Below are 26,606 nucleotides of genomic sequence, written 5' to 3' on the forward strand. Positions count from 1 at the left end.
TGTAGCGGACTGCATATCTCAAACCCCAGCTGGATGGTGTGTGTTAGCCTACTTTCGATCATCATTGAAAGCCACAGAGTAGGAAGTGAGCATCATTCATCTTACACATTAGTAACTGGATGCCTTTTAGTGAGACTGTCACACTCTCAGATCTATCAGTTCTTTTTTCCCTTATGAGAGAGAGAAAAGACTTTTATACCTTTTCTTAATATAAAAATTTAGGAGTGCATCCTGTAGTTAAACGGACTGCCATGGGCACTGGCATAGAGGTGCAACTGTCCACTCACAGCTACACTCCTTATATTGACATATGTGACAAAAAGGAAGTGATCTTTGCAGAATTATCCTCATAAGGTTTCTTTCTTTCAGGTGTTAAGGATCATCACATCCTGTAGATAGAGCAACTTGTTTATTGCCCTGAGCCAGAAGGCACATGGGTTGTTCCTGCCCAGTCACTCCTGTTGAAGGATGTCTGAAGAACATCCCCAGCTATCTGGTTGGTTGCCTTCCCTGCCTGACTTCTCTAAAACAGGTCAGACAGCTGTGTCTAGTTTCTGTTAGTCTATGTAACTAGGTTTGGAAAACTAGTTGCATAGACTTGTATGTTGAAGAATCTCAGGAGCAGTACTTTTCTCATCTTCATTCATTTTTATCTGTGTAAGGAAATAAAAATCTCAAACAAATGTAGCAGGGAGGGTAAGTCCTGAGTGAGCAGAAGGGCCGCTGGCAGTGATACCTGAATGGTCCTGACTTTGCTTTAACAGTGATACCTTTGGAAAACAGATGTCTGCAAAAAATTCACCATTGTGCTGATACACTTGCAGAGATTGCCAAAAGTGCCAGCCAGCACATGGTATCGATACAAATAGTGCAGTACTGTTTTCATTGAGGTTGCAGGAAGATTTAATCCTGGTCAGAAAAATGTGTTCTGCCAGTATTTCCATGGGTTAAATGTGGCAATGATGAATTCTGGCCCAGAGCATTTTCTACTGCCCGAGGAAGCAAAGGATGAGGTTCACATCCACCTGTCTCCCCTCCCTGACTCTGGAACTGCCTTTCTCTCTGCACCAGGCACCAGTCCATATGCACTCGCACAGGAGACCACAATGGATTCAGGTGCCTTGAGGTCCTTTCATGCAAGGCAACCCAAATCACCGCTTTACCTCCTTTTTGGTGCTCTAGTGCAAAGGAATTGAATTCAAGTCTCCTGGAAGTGCCCCAGGTCTTGCTTTTGAGAATAGAATTGAGAATGGGAGGAGGAAGAGGATTGGGGTGCAAGGGATCTGTCTCCTCTAGTGAAACCCCTATATTTAGGGTAAGCTGCTGGAACAGACACTAGAACAGAGTCCAGGAAAAATGTCTGCTGGGTACCATCCCAGTTCATTGACCTGAGTCATGTTCTCCAGCACAGTAAAAGGATGAAATTCCTGAATGGGCAGTTCAGCACCTGCTCCTCACACAAACCAAATTGAGTTCTGCCATTGGCTTCAGTCAGGCTCCTTTTCCTTTACCATACATAGAAATGTAAAAGATAAAAAGTTCTAGAAGGGACAGGAGGGATTCACAAGGGCACCAAAAAGAATTCACATGGAGCCACAGCACTGTTGTGCAGCTAAAGAGGAGGCAAGATAGCCCTTGCTGTACTGCTAACTGAAGTAGCACAGGACTCTTGTTCTGTCTCATTAACGCTTTCAAGTTTTGTGCTGATTTAGCCACTACTCAACATTCCAGGCTTAAGAGATTAATGGGCAAACCAGAAATAACATTTCGTCACTGTAGTAGATATGGTGGGTATGACTGCATGTCTTTTTCCTTCCTTCTGAAGCCACGTAATGGGATTAGAACAGGAAGAGAGAAGTGACGTGTGTCATAGGCAAACAACAGCCATCAATCTGTTCCTGTAGCAGCATTTTAAAAGGCAGTCACTGTAATAAGCTCTAGGATTCCCCATAATCAGCTAGAACTTCAAACTTCCCTTTCTGAATATACGTGGTTAGTACCAGAATTTTAATCAGTGTAGGAGAAGAGAGGAATTACTTGATAGACTACTGCACCTAAGAATGTCTCTCTTACAAACCCCAACGATTCTATTAAGTGAAAACATACCCAGTGAACCATCTAACACTTTAAAATTATTTTTTTTAAATTAAGTTTTCATAGTGAGCACACCAAGTCCTTAACTTGCAAAACAATTTTATTTCACACGTATACAAAATTAATACACATTTAAAAACACACTATTATAGGTTACATCTACTACCACTGAATGTGTTAACAGGGGACTTTGCACTTCTCTTGAGTTTTCCAGAGTCCTACCCAATCCATGTTCTCCGCAAGGTTTATGCCTACTTCTGTAGAGGTTAGAAATGGTCTATTTGGAGTTGTTGAGTACAAAACTCAGAAGACTGAGGCAGAATATGCCAGGTCCACATCTGCATACTAAGAAGATACATAAATGAATAAACTTCCCCTTTCCACTCCCAAAACTAATTGGGATGGGCCCTCCTGGGCCCTTACAGCTAATGAGAGCTGAAGCAGCTGTAATGAGAAGCAAATCCAGGAGCTGGCTCTTCCTCTCTTCTACAAACCTCCTTAGTGCTGTCAAGCAGCAAAGGCTGTCTGAAGAAGAGGGATCTTTACAGATGCTAGCAAAATACTGTTCTTTCCCTCCTCTTCCCATTAAACCCTCCTGACATTTGGTTACCTACTTGCCATGTCACTGTGAGCAGTAAACTCTCCTTCAGGCACCTTATTAGAGAGGCATGATTTAGGGTTATACCATTTCGTTGCAGTTTTGAAGCTGATTGTCTAAATGGGCCACAAGGATAAAGCCTCCTGCAAGAACCACATAATGGGATGTAGTGTGTGTTACTGCTCTGTCACCATAATACAGAAGGAAATGTGGCTCTCCAGTAAGTCCTAGATTGACAGCATATGCAAGAAAATTAATAAAAAGACAAACCTATGATGTGTGAAATGAATTTGCATTGCAAGGATGTAAATATTCAGCGTTCCACAGATGTCCAAGGTGAGCTGTTTTTTCACTTCAGGTGTGAGTCCTCCTGCAACTTGACTGTAAACAGCCAAAGTCAAAGTTTACCCTAGTGCAACACAGAACTGAACTTTATAGGTACCTAAAACCCTGTCATAACAGCGGTTTACTGAACAAACTGCTGACTGGTTATACAATAAACTTTAATAATCCAAGCAGGTTACATTCAAATAAACCAGAAGAACAGCTACACAATTCCAAATGAAGAACCAAATCTGGTTATCTACAGTTGCTTCCCATTAGGTCCAAAACCAACTTGCCATTAGAGAACAGTGTTTCATACAGAAATGGACAAATACGCAGGTGGTTTTAGAGTCTTTCATGGAAATAAAGGAGACAAATATCAAAAGATAACCCAAAAGCATGAAAAGGAATATAAAAACTGTGCTCGAACCTTCATTCTGTAGCCTTTATAAAGTCAAAAGCGGCCTTTCCTAGCAGCAGTGGGAATCTCCACATCAAGTGAAATGTCTTTTAGTTAAATAGTTGAAATACAGCTTTCTTTACCTAAAATGGCAGTCAGCGAAACTGCTGAGGAGGGGAGGAGTAGGGATGCTGCCTTGCAGGTTCAGTTCATCCTTCCTTTTCACTCCTGCAGTATCTCATTTTAACAGTTCTGGGTACTGAAGCCCCCCTTCCCCAGTTAACTGCTGAAAAAGAATGAACCAAAAATCTGTCCTTTCAGACTTTCTTTACATGGCAGAAAATATGCAGGAGGCACAAGCCCAGTTTTTAAGTCTTTTCTAGGTTATCTTTTGGAGGAGCTGTACAACAGGCAACAGATATTAATATAAGCTAGTTTTCTTCATAATTCTCAAAAATTCTTGCTCACTCACTTCTCCATCTCCATCCCGATCAGCTTCATCAATCATTTCCTATAAAACACATTTTACATTTGATCAGGCACTGGATTCTAACACAAGATCTCCCATTTGCTAAAACAACAAATCAGAAGAACTTCCTATAGGAACATAACTATGTATTTGATTGCTCTTCAGTTCTCCAACCTCTCAGCCCTTTCTGTTTAGGCATGAATTTCTACCCAGTCCTTACATGCAACAGCATTGGTTGCATTGTCCCTGTTAGAAAAGCTCTGGCAAATCAGAATTTACCTGAAGTTCTTCATCTGTTAAATTTTCTCCCAGCTCCTTGGCAACTCTTTTCAAGTTTTTGAATGAAATTTTTCCTGTACCATCATCATCAAATAATCTGAAAGCTTTCAAGATTTCTTCTTTTGAATCCTTTTCACTCTAAAACAAAACATAATTAATTAGAAAACACCTGCCACAGATACTCCTTTTCATTTTTTTTTTATGCCATCACAAGGATTTCTATTAAGAATTCCTACCATTTTTTGTGTCATCATAGCTAAAAAGTCTTCAAAGTCAATGGTGCCACTTCCCTCTTTGTCAATATCTGCTATCATTTTCTTAATTTCTTCCTTCTTTGGCTCAAAGCCCAAAGCACGCATTGCAACCTGTGCCAAAAAACAATTCTGTTAGGAGGCCACCAGAACTATAGTGTAAACAGCTGCACTAAAGCTTGTTTAATTTCCTTGTCCAAAATTTTAATAACTTGCTGCAGTGAAAATATCTTGATATCTCTTACCAGCTTGTTTCATCTTCCCAGTCATAGTGTAGATTTGATATTCTTAAGACTCAGACATATTTTCTCTTTAGATCCATGTGGAACATGGATATATTTCCATATATTTCCAAAAGAGAAACCTTTTGTGTCTGAATTGGGTAAAGGTTCCAATCTACATGGTTCATAAAGGAACTGGGCTATCAAAATGGGACTTCGGGGGAGGTTGGAAACAAGGGATGTGATCTCGCTCCACCTGAAATCAAGGGCAGAATGCCCATTAATTTGATGGGTACAGAATTACATGCAGTAACAAACACAAGGAGATAGAAGAAATCCCTATGTCTGGCTCTTGGCACTTCTGGCTAGGGGGTGGACATGGTGGGGTGGGAGCTCTCAATACTCCTTAAGTGTCTCAGCCTCAGCAAAGCAAAGACTGACTCCTGTGCTAGTTTAGGAAAAGAAAAACCACCTAAGGCTTAGGGAGCACAAAGTATTGCTGTAAAAAAGTTGTGTAGATTGTTGTACAAATGCATAATATTAACATAGTTTAAAACCAGGCTCTGGCATTTCAGTGATTTTGCTACTTGGGTGTTTATCACTAATTTCACAGTCCTGGCATGCCAGATGATTATAGCATATTTAATTCATAGACTCAAGTTTGAAGAACACGGAGCTTGAGGAAGATTTGAACTGTGAACATTCATTCTTCTTATATGCTTTAGGGAAAATCAATAGTTAATATTACTAAACACTTTTCTACTGAGAAGTGCCAACCCACCAGAAACTTAACATTTAACTGAAGTGTGTTTTCTGACCAGCTTCTTGCAAAAGGACTATTGAAAATGTTCCATTTTGTCTTTCAGAAGGGAGCACTTTTGTTGTTAAACAGCCGTTATTTTGAATTGATTTGGGAAAACAAAAACAGCATCAAATGGTTGATGTTAGAACATTTCAATCAATTTTAGAAACTATATTTTAACATGCATCATCTGCATTCATAGAACATGCTCTCTTTAAGTGAGATAAGCCATAGGCTTAGTAACCGTGCTTCTAGGTTTTATATGCAGAAATTGAGGCAGTGTGTGTGTACATGAGAAATCAAGGCCAAGGAGACAATCAAGATAACAGATTCACACTTTAAAAAAGTTTATACACAAAAACACAGGGAAATAAGAATAATTACAATTACAAGAATAATTACAAGAGGAATAAGAGATGTGTGCACATCTACGGGGGTATGATATAATAGGCATCACAGAAACATGGTGGGATGGCTCCTATGACTGGAGTGTTGGAATGGAAGGTTGCAGGCTCTTTAGAAAACACAGGCCTGGAAGGCAGGGAGGGAGAGTTGCCTTTTATGTTAGGGATAGGCTGGAGAGTATGGAACTCTGTCTGGGGACAGGTGATCAGTTAACAGAGAGTTTGTGGGTCAGGGTTAAAGGGAATATAGCGATGGGAGACATTACTGTGAGGATCTGTTACAGACCACCTGATCAAGGAGAACCTGAGGATGAAGCCCTCTATAGACAGAGGAAAAGCCTCACGCTCACAGGCCCTTGTTCTCATGGGTGACTTCAACCACCCTGAAATCTGTTGGAGCGACAGTATGGTCCGGCACAAGCAATCCAGAAGGTTCCTCGATTGTGTGGAAGACAACTTCCTTCTGCAAGTAATAGAGGAGCCGACAAGGAGAGGTGCCATGCTTGACCTCGTGCTCACCAACAGGGAAGGGCTCGTTGGAAATGTGACGCTCCAGGGCAGCTTTGGATGCAGTGATCATGAGACGGTCAAATTCGAGATCCTCAGGACAGTGAGAAGAGGTGTAGCAAGCTCACTGCCCTGGACTTCAAGAGAGCAGACTTTGGCCTCTTCAGGAATCTGCTTAGTAAGGTTTCATGGGATATAGGCCTAGAGGGCAGGGGGGCCAAGACTCTTGGTTGATATTCAAGGATCACCTGCTACAAGCTCAGGAGTGTTGCATCCCAACTAGAAGGAAGTGCAGCAGGAGGGCCAGGAGACCTCCTTGGATGGATAAGGAGATGCTGAGGAAAATTAGAAGGAAAAAAGAGGCTTATAAAAGGTGGAAGCAAGGACAGGCGGCCTGGGAAGAATACAGGGATGTTGTCCAGGTAGCTAGGGATCAGGTTAGGAAAGCTAAGGCCCAGTTAGAATTAAGCTTGGCTAGAGATGTTAAGGATAACAGGAAGGGATTCTATAGGTACATAGTGAATAAAAAACAGACTAGGGACAATGTAGGCCCTCTCCAGAAGCTATCAGGGAACTGGCTACCCTGGATTTGAAGAAATCTTAATGATTTCTTTGCCTTGGTCTTCACTGGCAAATGCTCTGACCACACCATCCAAGCCTTGGAAGGCAGACACAGGGACTGTGAGAATGGAGACCCTAGGCCCACTGTAGAAGAGGATCTGGTTTGAGACCATCTTAAGAACCTGAATGTACACAAGTCCATGGGACCTGATGAAATCCATCCTTGGGTCCTGAAGAAGCTGGTGAATGAAGTTGCTAAGCCGCTGGCCATCATATTTGAAAAATCATGGCAGTCAGGTTAAATTCCTGACAACTGGAAAAAGGGAAATATAACCCCCATTTTCAAGAAGGGGAATATGTATGACCCGGGGAATTACAGACCAATTGGTCTCACCTCTGTGCCTGGCAAAATCTTGGAACAGATTCTCCTGGAAGGCATGCTAAGGCACATGAAAAACAACAAGGTGCTTGGTGACAGCCAGCATGGCTTCACTAAGGGGAAATCCTGCCTGACCAATTCGGTGGCCTTCTGAGATGGGGCTACAGAACTGATGGACAGGGGTAGAGCAGTTGATGTCATCTACCTGGACTTGTGCAAAGCATTCGACACTGTCTTGCATGGCATCCTGGTCTCTAAATTGGAGAGACATCGATTTGATGGATGGACCACTCGGTGGATAAAGAACTGGCTGGATGGCCGCACACAAAGAATTGTGGTCAATGGCTCAATGTCCGGCTGGAGACCAGTAACGAGTGGTGTCCCTCAGAGATCGGTGTTGGGACCGGTCTTGTTTAACATCTTTGTTGCTGACATGGACAGTGGGATTGAGTGCGCCCTCAGCAAGTTTGCCGATGACACCAAGCCGTGTGGTTCGGTTGATACCCTGGAGGGAAGGAATGCCATCCAGAGGGACCTCGACACGCTTGTGAGGTGGGCTGATGTCAACCTCATGAAGTTTAACCATGAAAAGTGCAAAGTCCTACACGTGGGTCAGAGCAATCCCAGGCACAGCTACAGGTTGGGCAAAGAAGAGATTCAGAGCAGCCCTGTGGAGAAGGACTTGGGGGTGCTGGTCGATGAGAAAATGAACATGAGCTGGCAGTGTGCACTTGCAGCCCAGAAAGCAACCATATCCTGGGCTGCATCAAATGGAGTGTGACCAGGAGGTCGAAGGAGGTGATCCTGCCCCTCTACTCTGCTCTTGTGAGACCTCACTTGGAGTATTGTGTGCAGTTCTGGTGTCCTCAACATAAAAAGGACATGGAACTGTTGGAACAAGTCCAGAGGAGGGCTACGAGGATGATCAGGGGACTGGAGCACCTCACATATGAAGACAGGCTGAGAAAGCTGGGGCTGTTCAGCCTGGAGAAGGCTTCGTGGACACCTAATAGCAGCCTTCCTGCATCTGGAGGGGGCCTTTAGGGATGCTGGAGAGGGACTCTTCAGGGATGCTGGAGAGGGACTCTTCATTAGGGACTGTAGTGATAGGACAAGGGGAATGGGTTCAGACTTAAACAGGGGAAGTTTAGATTGGATATAAGGAAGAAATTCTTTCTTGTTAGGGTGGTGAGGCACTGGAATGGGTTGCCCAGGGAGGCTGTGAATGCTCCATCCCTGGCAGTGTTCAAGGTCAGGTTGGACGAAGCCTTGGGTGAGATGGTTTAGCATGAAGTGTCCCTGCCCATGGCAGGGGGGTTGGAACTAGATGATCTTAAGGTCCTTTCCAACCCTAACTATTCTATGATAATAATCTTCCCCCTTGTATTACTGTGTGTGTGTAGGTACATGCGCATACACACTACCTGAATTGCTACTGAAATGCAACTCAGGTCTCTGTTTTGTTCTTTTTTTTTTTAATTAAAAACCAGGTAATTTTTGTATTATGTGTAGGAGATTATGTGTTTATCTTTCCTGAATGTGTGCAAAATCTGAGATGAAGAAAATATGTGATATTTTGACATTCACCCAGAAATAAAAGTCCGCTTCCTAGAAACAATGACTTTAGCTAGTCATGAAATGTGAACTGGAATATGTACTGTGTATACCTAAACAGAGCAACTGCTTTGTTCCACCAATGCTCAGCTACTCAAAGCTATCAGTATTGGAGAAGCCTGTCTGCTCTGGAGTATTACATACAGAGACTTTTCAGGCTAACCATATAGTAGACCCTAAATTCAGTTGTGACAGCAAGCCATTACCCTTTTTTTGTACTCCAAAACTAATTTAAAATAATTAGGGCTGGACAAACAGGAAAAGCAGCTACAATTCTGAGATCAAAGATATTTCCATCCAAGGAAAAAAAGTTTGAAAACCTTCAGTTCTTTTATGTCGATGCTTCCGGATCCATCGGTATCAAACAAATCGAAAGCTTCTCTGATCTCCTGCTTTTGTTCTTCTGTAAGTTCAGGTTTCAAGCCACTTTTCTTCCGCTGGGCTGTACTTAAGCCAGGTTTTCTATAGCTGGATGCCTTCAGAAAGTGAAGGAGGAAAAAAAAAAAAAAGATAAGAAATAGTCCACTCTGGGGAAAATTCAGAACACAACTAAATTACAAGTAACAGTAAAGCTGCAGTAGACATGAGAGACTTTTTTGCTGCAAGTGGTAGACACTGGGTCTCTATGCTCATTTTCTTCTGTTTTTCTAGAAAGAAAACAAGCTGTAGACTGTATTCCTGGGGAACACATGTTTAAGCTTCATGTTTCTATTTAAACATAAAGACCATCAATTAAAGGAGTAATGACAAAAAAATCAGGGAGGCAGGCTGAAAATGAACACTGCACTAAGGTAACTAAGACCCTCTGCACATCCTTTCGGTTGCTTGGATGTATGAGGAGCGGTTTCATCTAAGAAACAAGTAAATCATCCTTACAGATAAAAAGGCTAGTTGTATAGGGTCTTGATTATAAATGGGACTCAAAGTCAGCCACTCCTAAAAGTCAACACAGAAGTGGGATGTCTGAGAGCATCTGCTCTGTTCGAGCAAAGTTTAAAGGGAGCTGGTAGCTCTAGCCAGCCCATCCACCAACTACCTGTGGTGCTAGGTACACAACATGCAGTGGCAGCAGTGAGATCAACACAAAATCTGTCCCAGAAGGAGAGCTAATCTTCTTATGCTGAGCTGGTGTGTTAGTATTCAGGACACTTCTCAGATCTTTCCTACTTCTGGTGTAGTTAGTGTAGCGCCAAATGGTTCCCTCACCTGCTCACCTAGGGAGTGGTAAAGACATTTTCCTTGCGTATGGGTTTTCTTATAAATCAGCAGCAGACAGATTTTAACCCTTCAGTCTTGAGTCTGCAGACTGATGGAAAGAAGGAAATTCCCTCCCATCCCAACTTTAACTGGTTACAGGCTTTATGAAAGTAAATAAAACAAACTCCAAGAAAGGAATTTGTTTTCTAGCTACTGCTGAGTAGCTCTAAGCTAGCTCTTACCTCTGCTGAATTGTTACCATTTTTGAGCTGGGATCTCTCTTAAATTCCCAACGAGTAACACAGAAGATTCCATTTTGCTGTGTTTGGAAATGAAACTTCATTTTTTAACATGATTTGTCCCTCCCAGGTTGGATTGCAACCCATTTGTCTGGCACACCTCTGATATTCCCCTGTTATTAAACACAGGCAACAGATTTTTGTTCTTTCTATTTCACTCCGGGAGAAACCCATGTGAGACATTTTTCTGACTGTATAAAAAAAAAAAAAATTGCTAACACTCAATCTGAACCTTTTTTCTTGCATTCTGTGTATACACCTAGATTCTAGTTAAAACGTTGAAGATCCTGAGAGGTAGCATATGCACTGCTTCCCGTTCCTTTTATTTCAAAACCGGGTTGTGCAATCCCATTTTACATCTCCTCTTCTCATCTAGCCAATACCATTTAAATACACCACTGCTACAGGTGACCGAATGAAGTGGAGGGGGTCAGTAAGTGGTGCTGAGATTAACCAGGCATCGTGCCTCCGCCTGACGCCACACTCTGAGAGCAGGTGACATATTTTGCGATTCTTGGTGTTTTATCAGGGATGTCTTTCGTAGTACCAAGATGGGGGGCGGGAAATCGGGCTCTTTCCTGTTGACTTCGGCGTTGTGCCAGGAAACCAAGCAACACAGGAAGCCTTGTGAAGCCGCATGGTCCCCACGCCAACTCCCAACAACCCTTCGAGCCCAACGCGCGTTCCCCCCCCATGGGCGGCTGGGAATCGCCGGAGAACTCTGAGGCCCGGGCAGAGCCGAGCCGAACCTCAGCTGTGGGGGGCACAACGGGGAGGGCACCGATGGGCTTAGCCGGGAACTTGCACCAGCCGTTCCGCGGGGAAGGAGAGACCGCGGGGAAGGGCGCTCACCATTTGGCTGCGGCCGCAGAAACACCGCTCCACGTCGAGTCGGCCCCACCACTCGAACGGCACAGCCCGCCTCACACAGACGAGTGGACGCACCGGAACACGCAACCGATTCGAGCCATCCAATGAACGAGCCGGGCGCACCAGAGAGCCCGCCCCCTTCCCTAACCTGGCCCAATGGTCGTCGGCGGTATCGTGATGTTAGTGAGAGTGGGGGGATTACTGTGCCCGTTGCGTCTGGAAGCAAGTGGTGGTGGCGGCGTCGGCGGCGTCGTCCTGGTAACAGACCGTCACACGGTGTCGCGGCGGTGGATGGTGCGTGCGCGGAGCCAGCTCAGCTCGTCTCAGCCCGGCCGCGGGGAGCAGGGGGAAAACGCAACCTAGTCGGTTAGAAACTAGCACCGGTGTGCTGTGCGGCGGACGAGTGACCGGTTCCGAGCTGGACTTGGGCCTCTAGCCGGGAGGAAGTGGGTGGCCCCTCACCGGGCCCGAGCAGCACCGCTCCGGGAAGCCTGCTGAGCGGCCCCGGCTCCACGCCTGAGCGCTGGCTGCTTTCCGCTTCCAGGAAGCGAGTGATGCTGGGCTGGCCCGTTACGGGCGTTCGGCTTCGGCTGCACCAAGTTAGGAAGCTCTTTGTCTTCCTACATTAGTAGTAAGAGTCCTGGCTCAGTGGTAGACTAGGTAAGTCGTGACCCTTACTTAAGCACTTGGTGGTTTAATTGCAATGAAATAAAAACATTCTTTCCTGTAAGTGCATGCCCTGCCTTCACGTGGTTTTGCAGCCAAGCCCTGGATTCACTTGGTTCATGTTTGTGGATCTGCAGGAGTACAGGCCGGTTGCCAAAATGAAGCTACAGTTTTAAAGTCTGAGTTTAAGCTGGATGTAACATTTTTAAACTTAAATTTCAGAGACAATTTCAACAAAGCAACTTATAGTTGGCTGTGTTGAGGTTTGGAAGAAGTGCATTGACTTGACAGAAGGTGCTACACTAACTCTAATTAGTCTGTTTCATAACTGGTCTTGGTTTCAGGGCCATTGAAATAAAAATGCCATTCTAATAAGACAGTGGCTTATACTGTTGAGCTGAACCTTTGTTTGAGACTGGCTGGGGAATAAGAAGTTTCCAGCACTGGAAAATGGAAACCTCTTACCCAGCAGTCCTTCCATAGTTGTCTCCCATCCAAACAGCAGCATGGTCTTCTGCCCAGAGCTATGTACCAAGGACCTAGGTACCGAGAGAGCATTGAGTGGCCTTGCAGTGTTGTTACTTCAGCTCTTTCCTGATTTTTATGAAGGGAACCACAAATTGGTTATTTGTTATTTGTATCAAAAAGCAGGTTGTGAAGTGACCAAGAACTGCTTTAATTTAGAAACAGTGATCTTGGAGAAAAAAAGAAAACACAACAAAAAACCACAACAAAGCACAAAACAAACAAGAAAAAAAAACAACCAAACAAAAAAAAAATTACTGTCTTAGTAAATCCTTAAGAGAAATCAAATGGAATGATGAGGTTTTGGGAGAGTGGCGGAAACACATTTCATATTGGATTGCATGATCCAATTAATATTATTTAATCAGTTCAACTATTTTTTTGTTTGCTTTTTTTTTTTGCAAAACAAGCTACTCGTGATATGAAGATAAGGATTCCAATTAACAGCCCTTTATTATTATTGTTGTTATTACTAGAAGTACTGATATGGATACATAGCAAAATTAGATAATTGTCACAAGACATTGCCAAGAACAGTTTCCAGGTAAAACCCTTAAGCAGGTTGGTTGGAGGTTTTCAGAGGTGCATTCCCAGTGCAGTTTTAAAGTTAAAAGTACCTGCTTATCTAAAATTCCTTAAATTGTCGATTACAGCAACTATAGTTTAAAATAACTTCTTAGTTAATGATTCCTTTGGTGCTTCAAGATGTAATTGAAGTGGAATTCTGTTGTCAGTTTGCACTAGACTAGAACTTCAGGACTGTCAGCATAAAAAGTCTATTTCTGACTGCCTGCTCTGCTTTTTAAATTCACACTTCATTTTCATTTGAGATAGTATTCTACTAATACTTATACTTTCACTAAGCTGGACAGAATTTTGCATTTGGAATAAAGAGATGAAATAAAGGATTTGAATCTGAGCATAAAAGGTATATGGCTAAGCTTCTTAATTCTTGATGTGTATACTTTTACATTCAAAAAAAGAAAAATAAAAGGTCTGCCACAGGACTGTGGTGTGGAAGAGATTTCAAGTGAAAGAAGATTTATTCTTGGCATGTTAAAACTGAGTAGTAGATCAAAACCTTAAAGTTTTGGTAGTTTGCTTTGTGAAGTATGAAGAAGTGGCATTTCTTTTCATGCACATTTAATAAAGTGTTGATGCGTGCTAAATGGAATAAGTAGAGTTGGAACAAAATAATTTTGATTATGCTTTTACAGATTTGAAGGTTAAAGTAAGTGGCATAACTGTTTTTGCCCAGATGGATCTGTACAGAGCACTTTTGTTTTGCACATAGTTGTCCATTCTGCTCTAATGAATTTTTGCCCTAAATAAGCCAAATAACTGAAATTCCAGATAGCAGGTCAGGAGATAAATGGTAGTTCTACACAGTCTGCTCTGTATAATGTTTAAGAAACCACCAGAATTAGCAGTACTTCACTATCTGCCAGCAATTAAATATTCCCTGGTATTTTAGCAATGCACCATTTCAGCAACTGTGTGCATTGACATCTCCTAAGAAGTGCACAGGATAAAGAACTGTTTAAGATAGCATCACAGAAGTGGTGTAGTCAGTGTTAGACTGTTAATTTAAATTTTTGCTGATATATGCTGTGGAGTGCTGTGAAGATGGGGCAATAAGTTTGTGTTCTGTTCACAGATCCTGCCTGCTGCCCATGGCTTTCAGGGATGTGAATGCAAGGCAACACATTGGACTTCAGCAACTCTCTTCCTTGGCCTTAGCTGGAAGAACATTACTGGGGCCAGTGAAATCGTGTAAATTCATTGTGGATGAAATCACCAATGAAAGCACATTGATTTGTTCTGCTGTTAGACTGATTGAAAGTTTGGATTTAACTAGTGCTGCTGGACAGCTTCTTAACGAAACCATTCAGGCACAAACCAAGGAGTTTAAGACTGGAATGAGTACCCTGTTGTTTCTTGTTGGTGCGTGGAGCAATGCTATAGTGGAATGCCTCCAGCAAAATGTTCCGGTTTCAGCAATAGTATCTGTGATGTCTGAGGGGTTGAACTCTTGCTGTGAGAGAGTCCAGTGTCTTCAAATATCAATACATGATGTAAAGAAAGAGCTCTGTTCTAGCAGTGTTAGGCCAAATGCTTCTAAAAGCAAAACTTGCCAAACTGGATGTGACAGTCCTCCAAATTCCCAGCTTTTCCTGTATTTTCAGAAAGATATTTCTGTACCAGAAATAATTCCAATTAATTCCTATTCCCATCAAGATGATGATTGTAATTTTAACAAGTACCTGGTTTCGCCTTTGCCTGGCTTTGATTCAGTCGCTTCTCTTGTCAAACCAGCGGGTGACAAGAGTACATCTGTGATTTCTGGAAGTGGTGTTACCACATCTAGCTGTAACAAACGAAAGCTGACCCACAGCAGGTACTTCAGCACTCTAGGAAAAAGCCTTTTTTCAAGTCAGCAAGGTAATTTTCAGGAATACCTTCTGGGACCATCAGCAGATTCATGTGAATGTGGTGGTTTAGGACACCTGGCAATGGCTCTGAGCCACGGAAATGAAACTAGCATGAAACTGCTACAAAGCATTGTTACATATCAGCAAGAGACAGCAGGACACAGTGGCTCTTCCCAGTTAAATGTTGCAGAAATTGTGACATGCTGCTTAGTGGGCCTGCCTGAAAGCTATTCTTGTGCCTCCCCAGGCTTTGTCACATTGGTATCACCAGAACAAGTCACAGTTATCAAACGCTTTGAAGACAAACTCCTTCGGATTCTGCTAATAGATGGTGACCTAACAGAGCAATATCGTCACTTAGGTTTTAACAGACCGTGTAATATGAGGACCATAGTGGAGCATCCTAACCTACAGGAAGGAGACCTGTGGCTAAGCAGTATGGTAGATAATCTGATAAAATTTGAAGTAAACCTGGTTTTGGTCAAAGGAAATGTGTGTGAAAACTTAATGGAAAGATGCATTGCAAATAGTATATTGTTAGTTAGTTCTGTGACTTGGAATGTGTTGTGTGCCTTTGGGGAAGTCACTGGCGCTCAGCCAGTGACATACCTCACCCAGCTGAACGTTTCTTGTGTGGGGAGTGGGGCCCAAGTGGAGTTGTGGAAGGCCTGTGATGGGCGTGCAATGGATCTGGGTGAACTCGTGCCGGTCAGAATAAAAGCACGAGGAATTCCCCTGCTCACAGCTGTGCTTACCACTACTGTAGCTTCAAAGATGCAGCTCATTGAAGACCAGTTCTGGACGTTAGTGTATCGACTCCACCATGCTTTAAATGACAAGAAGGTTTTTATTGGTGGTGGTGCAGTGGAACTCTTGTGCCTCAGTCACATTCAGATGCTTGTCGAACAGCCTTTACAGCCACCAAATCAAAATGCTGTGAAAGAGTTTCACAATCCTTGGCAGCCAGCATCTGCTACTGAGTATAAATCAGTTGTGCTCCAAGCGTTAGCAAGCGGCTGGAAACAGTATCTCTTGATGGTTATGTGTAACACCACAAAAGCTGCATCGAAGTTGGAAGCGTGCACCTCAGTTGACCATTACCTCAGAAAAGCAGCTGACTGTGGCTCTCCTTCAGCATACATACTGAAAGAGTTTAGAAGAGGTGATCTGCTCAGGGACGGAGCTGGTCCCTTCGCTGACCACAGGGAGGGTTTAAAGGTTTATGATAATGTTACAGCCAAGACAGAGGCATGGCGGAGAGCTCTAGATTTGGTGCTACTAGTACTTCAAACAGATGCTGAAATTGTCACAGGTCCCAGAAAGAATCAGATACTGAACTCACATGCCTCAAGTGAATTTATGTTTTTATAGGATTTGCAGGCTTTATTTATAAGTCCATGAGTCCAAGGGCAACCTACACTTCTTCATAGTTTATAAAGCAAACATTTAGATATGATTATGACTTTGGAGCCCAACAGCGGAAATCAGAAGATGCGACAGTCACAAAGTAATTTCTCATTTCTAGAAACAGGAGTTAAAAAACAGATAGAAATCACTTGTGGATTTCTCTCTAACCCCAGCTGTGCATTTCTAGCCAATAATATTGTTCATATGGATAGATTCATCCAGTCAAACTGACTAATGTTATTTAGCAGAGCAAATGTGCAATTCTTTTTTTCATTATAATGAGAAGTGCTAGGCAGGTAGACATATTGAGTCCAGATGGAGAAAAGTTTGATACCTTGGATATGCTTATGTTCTGAACATACACTGTCTGTATTGAGGTATCTGGATTTGTGTTCTGTAAATTATTCTTAGTTAACGTCTTTTAATGTCTTCTAAAGAAGAATAGGGACATAACATTAGCATATTTGTGTTAATTTCTGTACAATGCAAATGGAAGAGTTAAATGCAGTAATTATGAGTGCTACATTTTATGCTGAAAGATTGTATTAATAGATGCTAATTTTGCATATTTATATGTATGTCCTATTTCAAATATATACCCTTTGAAATTTTCTTCATTTTGACATAAATTTAGGCAGAATCCTCCCCTTTGGTGTTACAGACTGGATGTGTCTCTACAAAAAATTTCCCTTAATTTGCAAGTTGGCTTTTTAGATTATTCTCTGGGCTTTCTCAGTTACTCTTGCAAAGGGGAAAATGTATGTTTTAGCTGTTAGCTAAAAACTGGAAACAAATCTATCATGATGATTGAAACAAGGCATTTTTATTGTCTTTCGACACTTGAAATTTGAAAGCAAAGCCATGGACAACTGGCACTTTGTTGCAAGAAAGAGGAGTGTAACTATGGAGATAGTTGTTCAGAATGCCAAATTCAGAAAAAAAGTAAGTGAAATGTCTCACCAGTGTAGTGAAAACAGATTGGAAAAGGAATGGAAATTGTGATGCTAAAGCAGATTCTTGCTTTTAGGAATTTTTTCATTAAAATGCTAATGTCTGGAAGCACTAGGGTTAAACACTTACTGGTTGCAATTGCTTGTGCTGATGGCAGACTGTCCTTCTGTGGTGAGAGCTAAGAATTAGGGTGGGCTAAAGAGTGTTTTCTGAGGTGTGATTCAGTGGAAAGGCAGACATATTTTCTTTGAGGTATCTCCCCACTGCAGAAGACATCTTGGATAAGAGCCATCAGCTGCCTCAAACCCCTATGACCACTGGCAGTTCCCCAGTTGACCTCTGCTGACCTTTAACACAGTTGCTGTTTTCTCTTGGGAAGGCCCTTCCCTTCTACCTGTGCATTCAGGCTTGAGTTAATGAAAAATTGAGTTCCGAAAATGTCTTCCCAGTGGTGCAAACACCTCAACATTATATCCCATTGTAATTGTCAATAGGTATTTGACAGAATCTGGTATTTTCTACCTCCCACACGTTCACTACATCTTTTTCCTTCCATTTATGTCTTTAGCCCTATAAAATAACTCCATAACCTACACCGCATTTAGTTAAAAATAGCCCTTTCTGAGACTTGCTTACATCTGGTAGGTCTCCATAGCTGGGGATTCCATGGGGAGGTGGGATAGGCTACTGAGGTTCTGAATTAACCTTAGGCACAAGGCGGAATTGGGATCCTTAGAAACAGCTTTTGAGTGTTGAACTGACCAGAAGCCCTAACTTCATTTTTATGAAGAAAAGAATCTATCTAAACGCGTTTTATCCCGGAGTTTTCTCCTACACTAGTCTCAAATTCAGATCTTTCACAGACCTGTTTACCCAAGTGGATCACACTAGGTGAATAATTGATGTTTTCTGTATGTCAGGAAAAGAAAGACACAGATAATGAAATTCACCCTCAAATACAGTTTAGGTACGTATAGGTATATATGTCTGTGCATATATTACAGTAGTGTTATACAGGGGGGTTTCAAAAGATTCAAAGTTCTCATTGCTTAATTGCATATTTTATTTTTTTATATATTTCTATTCAACTCACATGTAGCTGAAAGGCTCTTAAGGAGCTTAAGGAAGCATATTTATAACAGTTGCCTTTTAGAAATAGGGGAGAAAACCTTTTCTGTGTGTAGAAAGTTATGCTTGTAGTATTTAGTCATCTCTGACCTGAAACTGTAAATATTTTGGTTTTCTAAAAAAAAAGTTATTCAGTGGCTTTTGCCAGAATCTTGTCAGAACTGTAGGAGTTTATAATTTTATTTTGAAACGATAGTTCCTAGCAGCATAGGGATCCAGCTGTATTAATTTTTTGGTCAGTTGGTAACTGGTTGTTGTGGTTTAAGCCCAGCCGTAAATCAGAACCACGCAGTCTCTCTCTCACAGTCCCCCCTTCCCCCCCGCCCCTGCTCCTGGAGGGATGGGGAGGAGAATCAAAAGAATATAACTCCCATGGGTTGAGATAAGAACAGTCCAGTAACTAAGGTATAACACAAACCACTACTGCTACCACCAATAATAATAATGATAAGGGAAATAACAAGGGAAGAGAATACAACCGCTCACCAACCGATACCCAGCCCGACCCAAGCAATGATCTAGCCCTTCCGGGTAACTGCCCCCAGTTCTACATCCTGGGCATGGTGTGCTGGGGTATGGAATACCTCTTTGGCTAGTTTGGGTCAGGTGTCCTGTCTCTGCTTCCTCCTGGCTTCCCCTCCTTCCTGGCAGAGCATGAGACTCACAAAGTCCTTGGTCAGACTAAACATTACTGAGCAGCAACTAAAAGCATCGGTGTTATCAGCACTGTTCCCAGGCTGAAAGTCATAACCACAGCACTGCACCAGCTACTAAGAAGGAGAAAGATGACTGCTACTGCTGAACCCAGGACACTGGTGTTTCACTGCTTGGCCACACTCTTTGTGTACTAAGATATAAGAGAGAAAGATTTTGGTAGTCAAAAGAGGCAAAAGGAGTTAGTGGATGTTCAGTGAGAAGGAGATGGAAACACGGCGTAAATTAATATAAACTGCTGCTCTGCAAGTGTTTGCAGGTCATCTTTGGCTTATGCTGTTTTTCTTGAACCTCCTGTACTGAGCATTGCATAACCCCTGTTGCCAAGAAAAGATCCAGTTGCACTTTATTTGAATAATAGAGCTAAGTGGATTATGGAAAAACTGCGTACATGAATTGTGTTGAGGTGGTCCAAACAGCTATTTATAGGGCCCTTAAACACCAAAACTGGCACACCAAATGTTGAGAAAATCCAAAATGATGTAATTTTTCCAATCAGGCTTTTAAAAAGCATATAATGAGATATTTAAATATTGTGATGCAGAAGTTTTCTAAAATCTGTCAAGCATTATGTTTTGGTTATTAACACTTGTTTTTCTACAGGCCAATGAAATGGAAAGTTGTATAAACTAGCTAGATATTGTATCCTCATTACTTAAAATTATTTCTTTGATACACCTAGAAATTTAACATGCATGCTGCCCTAAAGACATCCTCCTTCTGCAACATGAAATACAATGTACACGTGTTTCTTTCTCCACTTCAAAGCTCTTGAACCTCTTTGCAACATAGAATGAAGGTCCCGCGCATGTCTGACATGGCTCTTAGCGCAGGGAATGATTTCAGCTTCTCCCAGGCAGAGGCTCCTCCTACAGTACACAAAGGCTGTTTGTGTAGAGTATTATGTGATGCAAGAGCTAAGCTTTTATATTTTATGTGCCTGGGAAATTGGGAAATGGCAGAGATTTTAGGGAAAGTATTGTCCCAAGGAGCATCTCACTCTCTGCTGAAACTCTGTCCTAGTCAGTAGTCTCATTTCTCCCTTCCAGCCCAGTATCATCATTCCCAGCTCACTCCTCCTTCTATTTAGGGCTGATGCCATTTCATTTAACATTTATAAGGACAACCTTTTAGGCCTCTCTGCTCCTTCATGATTTCCTGAAATGTAGTAGAGGTCATAGCAGCAAGACCGTTGTCCCAAGGTGGGCTAGCCTAAAGCTCACAGCCTGCTTGCAAATTCTGGTCCAGTAAGGACTGATAACTGCAAAGACTGATTGAAGCAGATTATTTGGGATGCTGTTCTGGGCTGCCCTATCTCCACTTCCATTTATCCTGGGAAAGATTCAAGAATGGGGAGCTGAGTGGCTTTTTTTTTTTTTTTGTTGATTCAACTTTGAAAAAATCTGCCTGCTTTTCTATGCTTCTCATCTGGGGGAATAACACGGTTTGCTTTTGTTGTGGTTTAAACCCTAGCCAGACAGCTTGTTCACTCACTCCCAGTGAGTGGTGCCGGGCTGAGAGCAATCAAGGCCCCCCCACCCCCACCCCGGGGCTCTCCCCTTCCCCGCTCCCAGAGGAACGGGGAGGATTGAAAGAGTGCAACTCCCACGGGTTGAGACAAGAACAGTCCAGCAACCAATGTACAACACAAATCACCACCGCTACCACCAACGACAACAATGATAAGGGAAAATAGCAAGGGAAGAGAATACAATACCATTGGCCAAGAAACGAGTCCCACCTGGAAGCCTGTGTCCTTCCGGGTAACTCCCAGTTACCCCCCACCCCGGGCATGACATGCTGTGGTATGGAATACCTCCTTGGCTAGCCTGGGTCAGGCGCCCCATCTCCGCTTCCTCACAGCTTCCCCTCCTCCCTGGCAGAGCATGAGCCTCACAAAGTCCTTGGTCAGGGTAAACATCACTTAGCAACAACCGAAAACATCAGTATCACCAGCACTGTTCCCAGGCTGGAAGTCAAAACACAGCACTGCACCAGCTACCAAGGAGAAACATGACTGCTACTGCTGAACCCAGGACAGCTTTTAACATAGAAGCATCACCTGTCAGCATATTCCTTTTTCACATGTTGGAGCCTAAGTTTGTGAGACTTTTGCTCTGTTATTTCAGGAGGCTGGTGCAAACTTGCACAAAAATGCTTTTTGAACAACGTAATGTAAAATGACACTAGCAGCTATACATTACATCTTTTATACATCTGTACTCTCCAAGCACTCCTAGCACTAATAAAATGTCTCTGGGTGGAGTTAGCAGTAGTATCTAATTGAGTAAGAAAGAAGTTTATTCTGGTGTCCACGTATGGAAGCTTCCTAACCTCTTGATTTCCTTTTGAATTTCTTGATTTATTCCTGCCAGTGTTTGTTTTAAAACAGAAGTTCTCAGCATGTGTCTTGCCCAGTGACATTAGGAAATTTCTTGGCTGAGGCTTTCTGCAAGTGGATCAAAGTAATTGGGGATCTTGCTGTGAGCCAGCATCAAGAGCTGTCCTTCTTTGAAAAGCAGGTTGACTACTCATAATCAGTGCAGGCAGGATATCTAGAAGAGCTGCACCAACTCTACCAGGTAACAAATAAATGAAATGTCTCATTATTGATTTTTTTAGTCTGAGGTTTGGTTTGTTTGGTTTTTTTTGTGTCTGTATTTAAGCTCCATAACACCCTGATATATGACAGTGACATACTCAGACGTGACTGATCTGCGGCTTTAAGGATGTGCTCACAGTTATTGGAACCTGCAGTGTTGACAGAGCTGCTGTGCACAACAGGCACTTTTGAGAGAGCCTTTAACAACAGACTTACTACAAGCCTTACAATTTTTGTAAGGCAAATTGACAGGGTATGTTAAATAGTTCAGTTATTGTACAGCTGTCCTGGGTTCAGCAGCAGCAGTCATTTTTTCTCCTTCTTAGTAGCTGGTGCAGTGCTGTGGTTACGACTTTCAGCCTGGGAACAGTGCTGATAACACCAATGCTTTTAGTTGCTGCTCAGTAATGTTTAGTCTGACCAAGGACTTTGTGAGTCTCATGCTCTGCCAGGAAGGAGGGGAAGCCAGGAGGAAGCAGAGACAGGACACCTGACCCAAAGTAACCAAAGAGGTATTCCATACCCCAGCACACCATGCCCAGGATGTAGAACTGGGGGCAGTTACCCAGAAGGGCTAGATCACTGCTTGGGTCGGGCTGGGTATCGGTTGGCAGGTGGTGAGCGGTTGTATTCTCTTCCCTTGCTATTTCCCTCACCATTATTATTATTGGTGGTAGCAGTAGTGGTTTGTGTTATACCTTAGTTACTGGACTGTTCTTATCTCAACCCATGGGAGTTATATTCTTTTGATTCTCCTCCCCATCCCTCCAGGAGCAGGGGGAGGAGGGGGAGGCAGTGAGAGAGAGGCTGCATGGTTCTGATTTACGGCTGAGCTTAAACCACGACAATAGCAAATCTGTAGAATGCACCAATCTGGTACTGACTGGCTAGAAATACTTTTCGGGGGGGATCAATCCCACATTTTTCACTTTTTGAAGGGCCCAGGGCATGACAAGTGTTCAAGATTGTGGCACAGTGATACATTTACTCTGTCCCTTGCATAACTTCTTTGTATTAATTTTTTGCCTTGGGAGTTATGTTTGAATTTTTAGCTTTTGGTAACTTCCAGAATGTGATGATGCGTACTGCTGTTTCTACAGCTTTTGCCTCAAAGTCACTTGTGAAAGTATTAACTTGCTGACAGCACTTTGAAGCGGAGAGAGTATATTCATTTTATTCTCTTCCCATAGATAAGTAATCCTTTTGAGATCACTTCGACACAATACAGTTAGAGCGTAGTTTGTATGACACAAATGTGGAAAAATAAAAAAAAAATCACAGAGTAAATTCTGCCACTTGCTATCAGTGTTGCTGCATTAATTAACAATTTATTGCAAAGCTGCAAGACGTAGATCCTTTTCTTTCAAGATGGTGTGTTAACCAAGTATGACTAGATCTGCAGTCTTAAAGGACTTTTTCTTTGTAGATCACATTGTTCCAAGAACAATGTCCACAGGGATGATTTCAGCATAGTTGAAGGGATAGAAAACAGCTCAGGTATGCACACAAGCTAGAGACTGGGTTTTATCCTGAATGGTGAAAGGAAGAAAAAACCACACTGTTCCATCTGTTTTGGCTTCCTAGCTGTTTATTACATTAGTAATATCAATTTCTTTAGACTTTTGCAGAACACTTATCTTCCCATTTCCCAGTTAGCATTTGTGTCTGTCCAGGTGTTTTAAATGAATTTCACAAATTCTATACTGTGTATTCTGCAGTGCCTAGTAGAGCTGGAACCGTGTTATGGGCATTCCAGTAAGCCTTGAGAACATAATCTGAGTTGGAAACTTCTGCAAGTACTTCTGCAAGTCCTTACAAATACTTGCAATACTTGCAGATACAGCAGGGACTGATCAGGCACAGATGGTGAAAGCTCATGGGAAACCAAGAAACCAAGAAACCAAGGCCTGTATTTGGTTTTCCCTGACTAGTAAAGATTCAAAACAAAAGTAAAAATCTGTTTAAATGGAAAAGAATTCTTTCCTTGGGGACCAAGTGCTACTCCAAACAATAGTGTTTTTTTTAAATTATTATAAGAGTATTAAAGTTGGCATGTAGTTTTTATTTAGAAGTAGTGGGAAGATTGGTCCCTGCCTTTTATTTTAGCTCAAATAAGTAGATTGGGGTTTATCACTATTCACAACTTTTGTCTGCTGCGTTTTGAGACCAAATATTTAACCAGTGTTGCAGATTTGAAGAGATGACTAAAAATAACACAGTTGGTGAACTTATTTATTTCTGAGGTGTCATCTGAGTCACTGCTTTAACTAACTAAAGTTAAAAACAAAATAAAAGCAAACAAGAGGAACCCCGTATTTGTTAGCACTGGAAAGCCAAATTAACTCCATAGGAGTTGTATAAAAGAAATTTTATATATATATCTACATGTATGTAAGCATTCTAGAGCAGAACAGACACAGTTTCTTAGTTAGCAACATTAACCTGTGGTCTAGTCAAACAGTCCTGAACTAGGGCAGTTAATCTATTCACCTCTTGTTATGTCAAAGAAAAAGATTATAATACCTCTTTTTCCAGGGTAGCTATTATAAGTAAATCTTCATCTTGTCCAAGAGCAGCCTTGTAAAAAAAAAACCCACTCCAGTAAACTGAAAGGAATTACGTCTTGTTTGGGGTATTAATTCCTGTATTTCATTTGCTGTTCCAGTATTTGCAGTCCTGTCTGTGGGTTGCAGCTCAAAGATACATGTATACCATGCACATATTAATTTAGAGGAAGCAGTCATGAATGCTGTATATGTACATGTACATGTGTATAATTCCATATCAGTATAATGTCTTTGATTCCATAGTGATGAAAATTAGACTAATACAGCTGCAGAAGTAGGACACCAAGCTGTGTGGTTTGGTTGATACACTGGAGGGAAGGAATGCCATCCAGAGGGACCTTGACATGCTTGTGAGGTGCTACTGCTGAACCCAGGACACAACCTTATGAAGTTGAACCATGCCAAGTGCAAGGTCCTGCACCTGGGTTGGAGCAATCCCAGGCACAGCTACTGGTTAGGCAAAGAAGAGATTCAGGGCAGCCCTGTGGAGAAGGACTTGGGGGTGTTGGTTGATGAGAAAATGAACATGAGCCAGTAGCGTGCGCTTGCAGCCCAGAAAGCCAACTGTATCCTGGGCTGCATCAAATGGAGCATGACCAGAAGGTCAAAGGAGGTGATCCTGCCCCTCTACTCTGCTCTCGTGAGACCTCACTTGGAGTATTGTGTGCAGTTCTGGTGTCCTCAACATAAAAGGGACATGGAATTGTTGGAACAAGTCCAGAGGAGGGCCACGAGGATGATCAGGGGACTGGAGCACCTCCTGTATGAAGACAGGCTGAGAAAGTTGGGGTTGTTCATCCTGGAGAAGAGAAGGCTGCGTGGACACCTAATAGCAGCCTTCCAGTATCTGGAGGGCACCTATAAGGATGCTGGGGAGGGACTCTTCATTAGGGACTGTAGTGATAGGAGAAGGGGTAACAGGTTCAAACTTAAACAGGGGAAGTTCTTTACTGTAAGGGTGGTGAGGCACTGGAATGGGTTGCCCAGGGAAGTTGTGAATGCTCCATCCCTGGCGATATTCAAGGCCAGCTTGGACAGAGCCTTGGGTGAGATGGTTTAGTGTGAAGTGTCCCTGCCCATGGTAGGGGGGTTGGAACTAGATGATCTTAAGGTCCTTTCCAACCCTAACTATTCTATGATTCTATGGTATGTTTATTACATCAGTTTAATTAACTGACAAATTCATCCTAATATAACATTATTTCAATTCCCTGAACATGCCTTGCTCAAGGCAGTGAGTGTTCAGCCCCTCACTTCTCACTGCTCTTCATCTCTTTAGTTTATGTAAGCATTGTTTAAATACCCAAAAGCATATTAAATATCCAAAGCATATTATTCAAGTTCTTCTGGTTCAAGGATGCTTGTTTTCTGGAGCCATTTAGCTATGACAGAATGCTGATGGCTTCCAGAAGCCAGGGAACTCAGATGTTATTTGCAGTAAGAGTGCTTTATTGGAAAAGAAGCCCAAGTCCTTCTTTGTTTGTCTGAAGTACCATGCAGTTAAATTAAAAAAGTTTTTATACATGGCCCTGGCTGTGCAATTATTCTAGCTTCTATTTTCGAAGTATTTGGCACCTCAGAGCAGTGCTAAATAAGCTCAACAGAATTGCCGTGTGTCAGATCAGTAATTACTATGGATGGGGTTTCTGTGCCTGGTATCGGAAGGGCTCTCAAATCTCAGCTCCCGTGCTGCATACTTGGGACTGTTTCCCAAGAGAGCTTGAGGAGGACCTTCAGCCTTCCAGATTCCTCTCACAACCACTGATAAAGCCAGTCAAACTGTAGAAGAAAAGAGGAGTTTCAAAGTCAGGATAAGATGAAAGAAATTATTTAAAATTCCTGTGTCTCTTACTTGTTAAGTCTGATCATTAAACAGACCTCATATTAAACTGTTTAAGAAAGATTTTCTAAAATGCAGGGGCTAATTTAGGAGTGTGTGACTTCTGTCTGTGCCAAGAGGTGCTGTTTTAATTAACTGTCTTTGCTTACCTGTAAAATAGAATTTTAGACCGCCCTACAACATGATACTTGGAATGTAACACATTAACTATGATGTGAAGAGGCATTATACAAACAAGATGTTCCATACCCTGTCCTTCCTCAAGTGATCATGTCCATCTCTCAGCTAACAAGTTAAAATAGGACTTATTTTGAATTGGATTTCTTTCAAAAGGCCAATCAAGAAGTTTTCTTTCTGTTTTATGTGTTGCTATGAGTTGCTACCACAAATTCAGTTTTTGAATGTGAATTTAAGATGCTTTTGCTGTAAAATCATTTGTCATGTGTGACAAGATGTTACTACGCTGATATGTTATTCTTAGGAGACTGGAGGGGAAGGGGGGATC

At 42.3% G+C, this 26,606-nt stretch overlaps 2 protein-coding genes across 3 annotated transcripts; one reads left to right on the forward strand and one right to left on the reverse strand.

Moving 5' to 3' along the window:
• Positions 1 to 3,142: 3,142 nt before the first annotated feature.
• LOC130597009 (uncharacterized) lies at positions 3,143 to 11,299 on the reverse strand. Its single transcript, XM_057405160.1, has 5 exons — positions 11,252 to 11,299; positions 9,224 to 9,379; positions 4,401 to 4,529; positions 4,165 to 4,302; positions 3,143 to 3,927 (listed from the first exon to the last, which is right to left on the reverse strand). The coding sequence occupies exons 1-5, from the start codon at positions 11,252 to 11,254 to the stop codon at positions 3,838 to 3,840; spliced, it is 516 nt and encodes a 171-aa protein (XP_057261143.1). The 5' UTR covers positions 11,255 to 11,299; the 3' UTR covers positions 3,143 to 3,837.
• A 268-nt stretch (positions 11,300 to 11,567) lies between these two features.
• Positions 11,568 to 17,017, forward strand: BBS12 (Bardet-Biedl syndrome 12). 2 transcript variants are annotated; one of them, XM_057405161.1, is made up of 3 exons: positions 11,568 to 11,635; positions 11,814 to 11,929; positions 14,118 to 17,017. In XM_057405161.1, the coding sequence occupies exon 3, from the start codon at positions 14,134 to 14,136 to the stop codon at positions 16,261 to 16,263; it is 2,130 nt and encodes a 709-aa protein (XP_057261144.1). In that variant the 5' UTR covers positions 11,568 to 11,635; positions 11,814 to 11,929; positions 14,118 to 14,133; the 3' UTR covers positions 16,264 to 17,017. The 2 variants fall into 2 exon arrangements, with proteins under 2 accessions (XP_057261144.1, XP_057261145.1); XM_057405162.1 differs by lacking the exon at positions 11,814 to 11,929 and having other exon boundaries at positions 11,574 to 11,635.
• The last annotated feature ends 9,589 nt before the right edge of the window (positions 17,018 to 26,606 follow it).

This window comes from Pezoporus wallicus, unplaced genomic scaffold (genome assembly GCF_028554395.1).
Source record: "Pezoporus wallicus isolate ANWC-B61680 ecotype Strahan unplaced genomic scaffold, APGP_CSIRO_Pwel_v1 contig_6789, whole genome shotgun sequence".
Classification (NCBI taxonomy): domain Eukaryota; kingdom Metazoa; phylum Chordata; class Aves; order Psittaciformes; family Psittacidae; genus Pezoporus; species Pezoporus wallicus.

Bases quoted from the DNA above. Each gene is read 5' to 3' on its own strand.
- LOC130597009 (XM_057405160.1), bottom strand. The intron at 4,530-9,223 runs GTTTTCAAACTT...TTTTTGGCACAG, and splicing joins TCGACATAAAAGAACTGAAG to GTTGCAATGCGTGCTTTGGG. The intron at 3,928-4,164 runs GTAAATTCTGAT...TGTGTTTTATAG, and splicing joins TAACAGATGAAGAACTTCAG to GAAATGATTGATGAAGCTGA.
- BBS12 (XM_057405161.1), top strand. From the start codon at position 14,134: ATGGCTTTCAGGGATGTGAATGCAAGGCAACACATTGGACTTCAGCAA.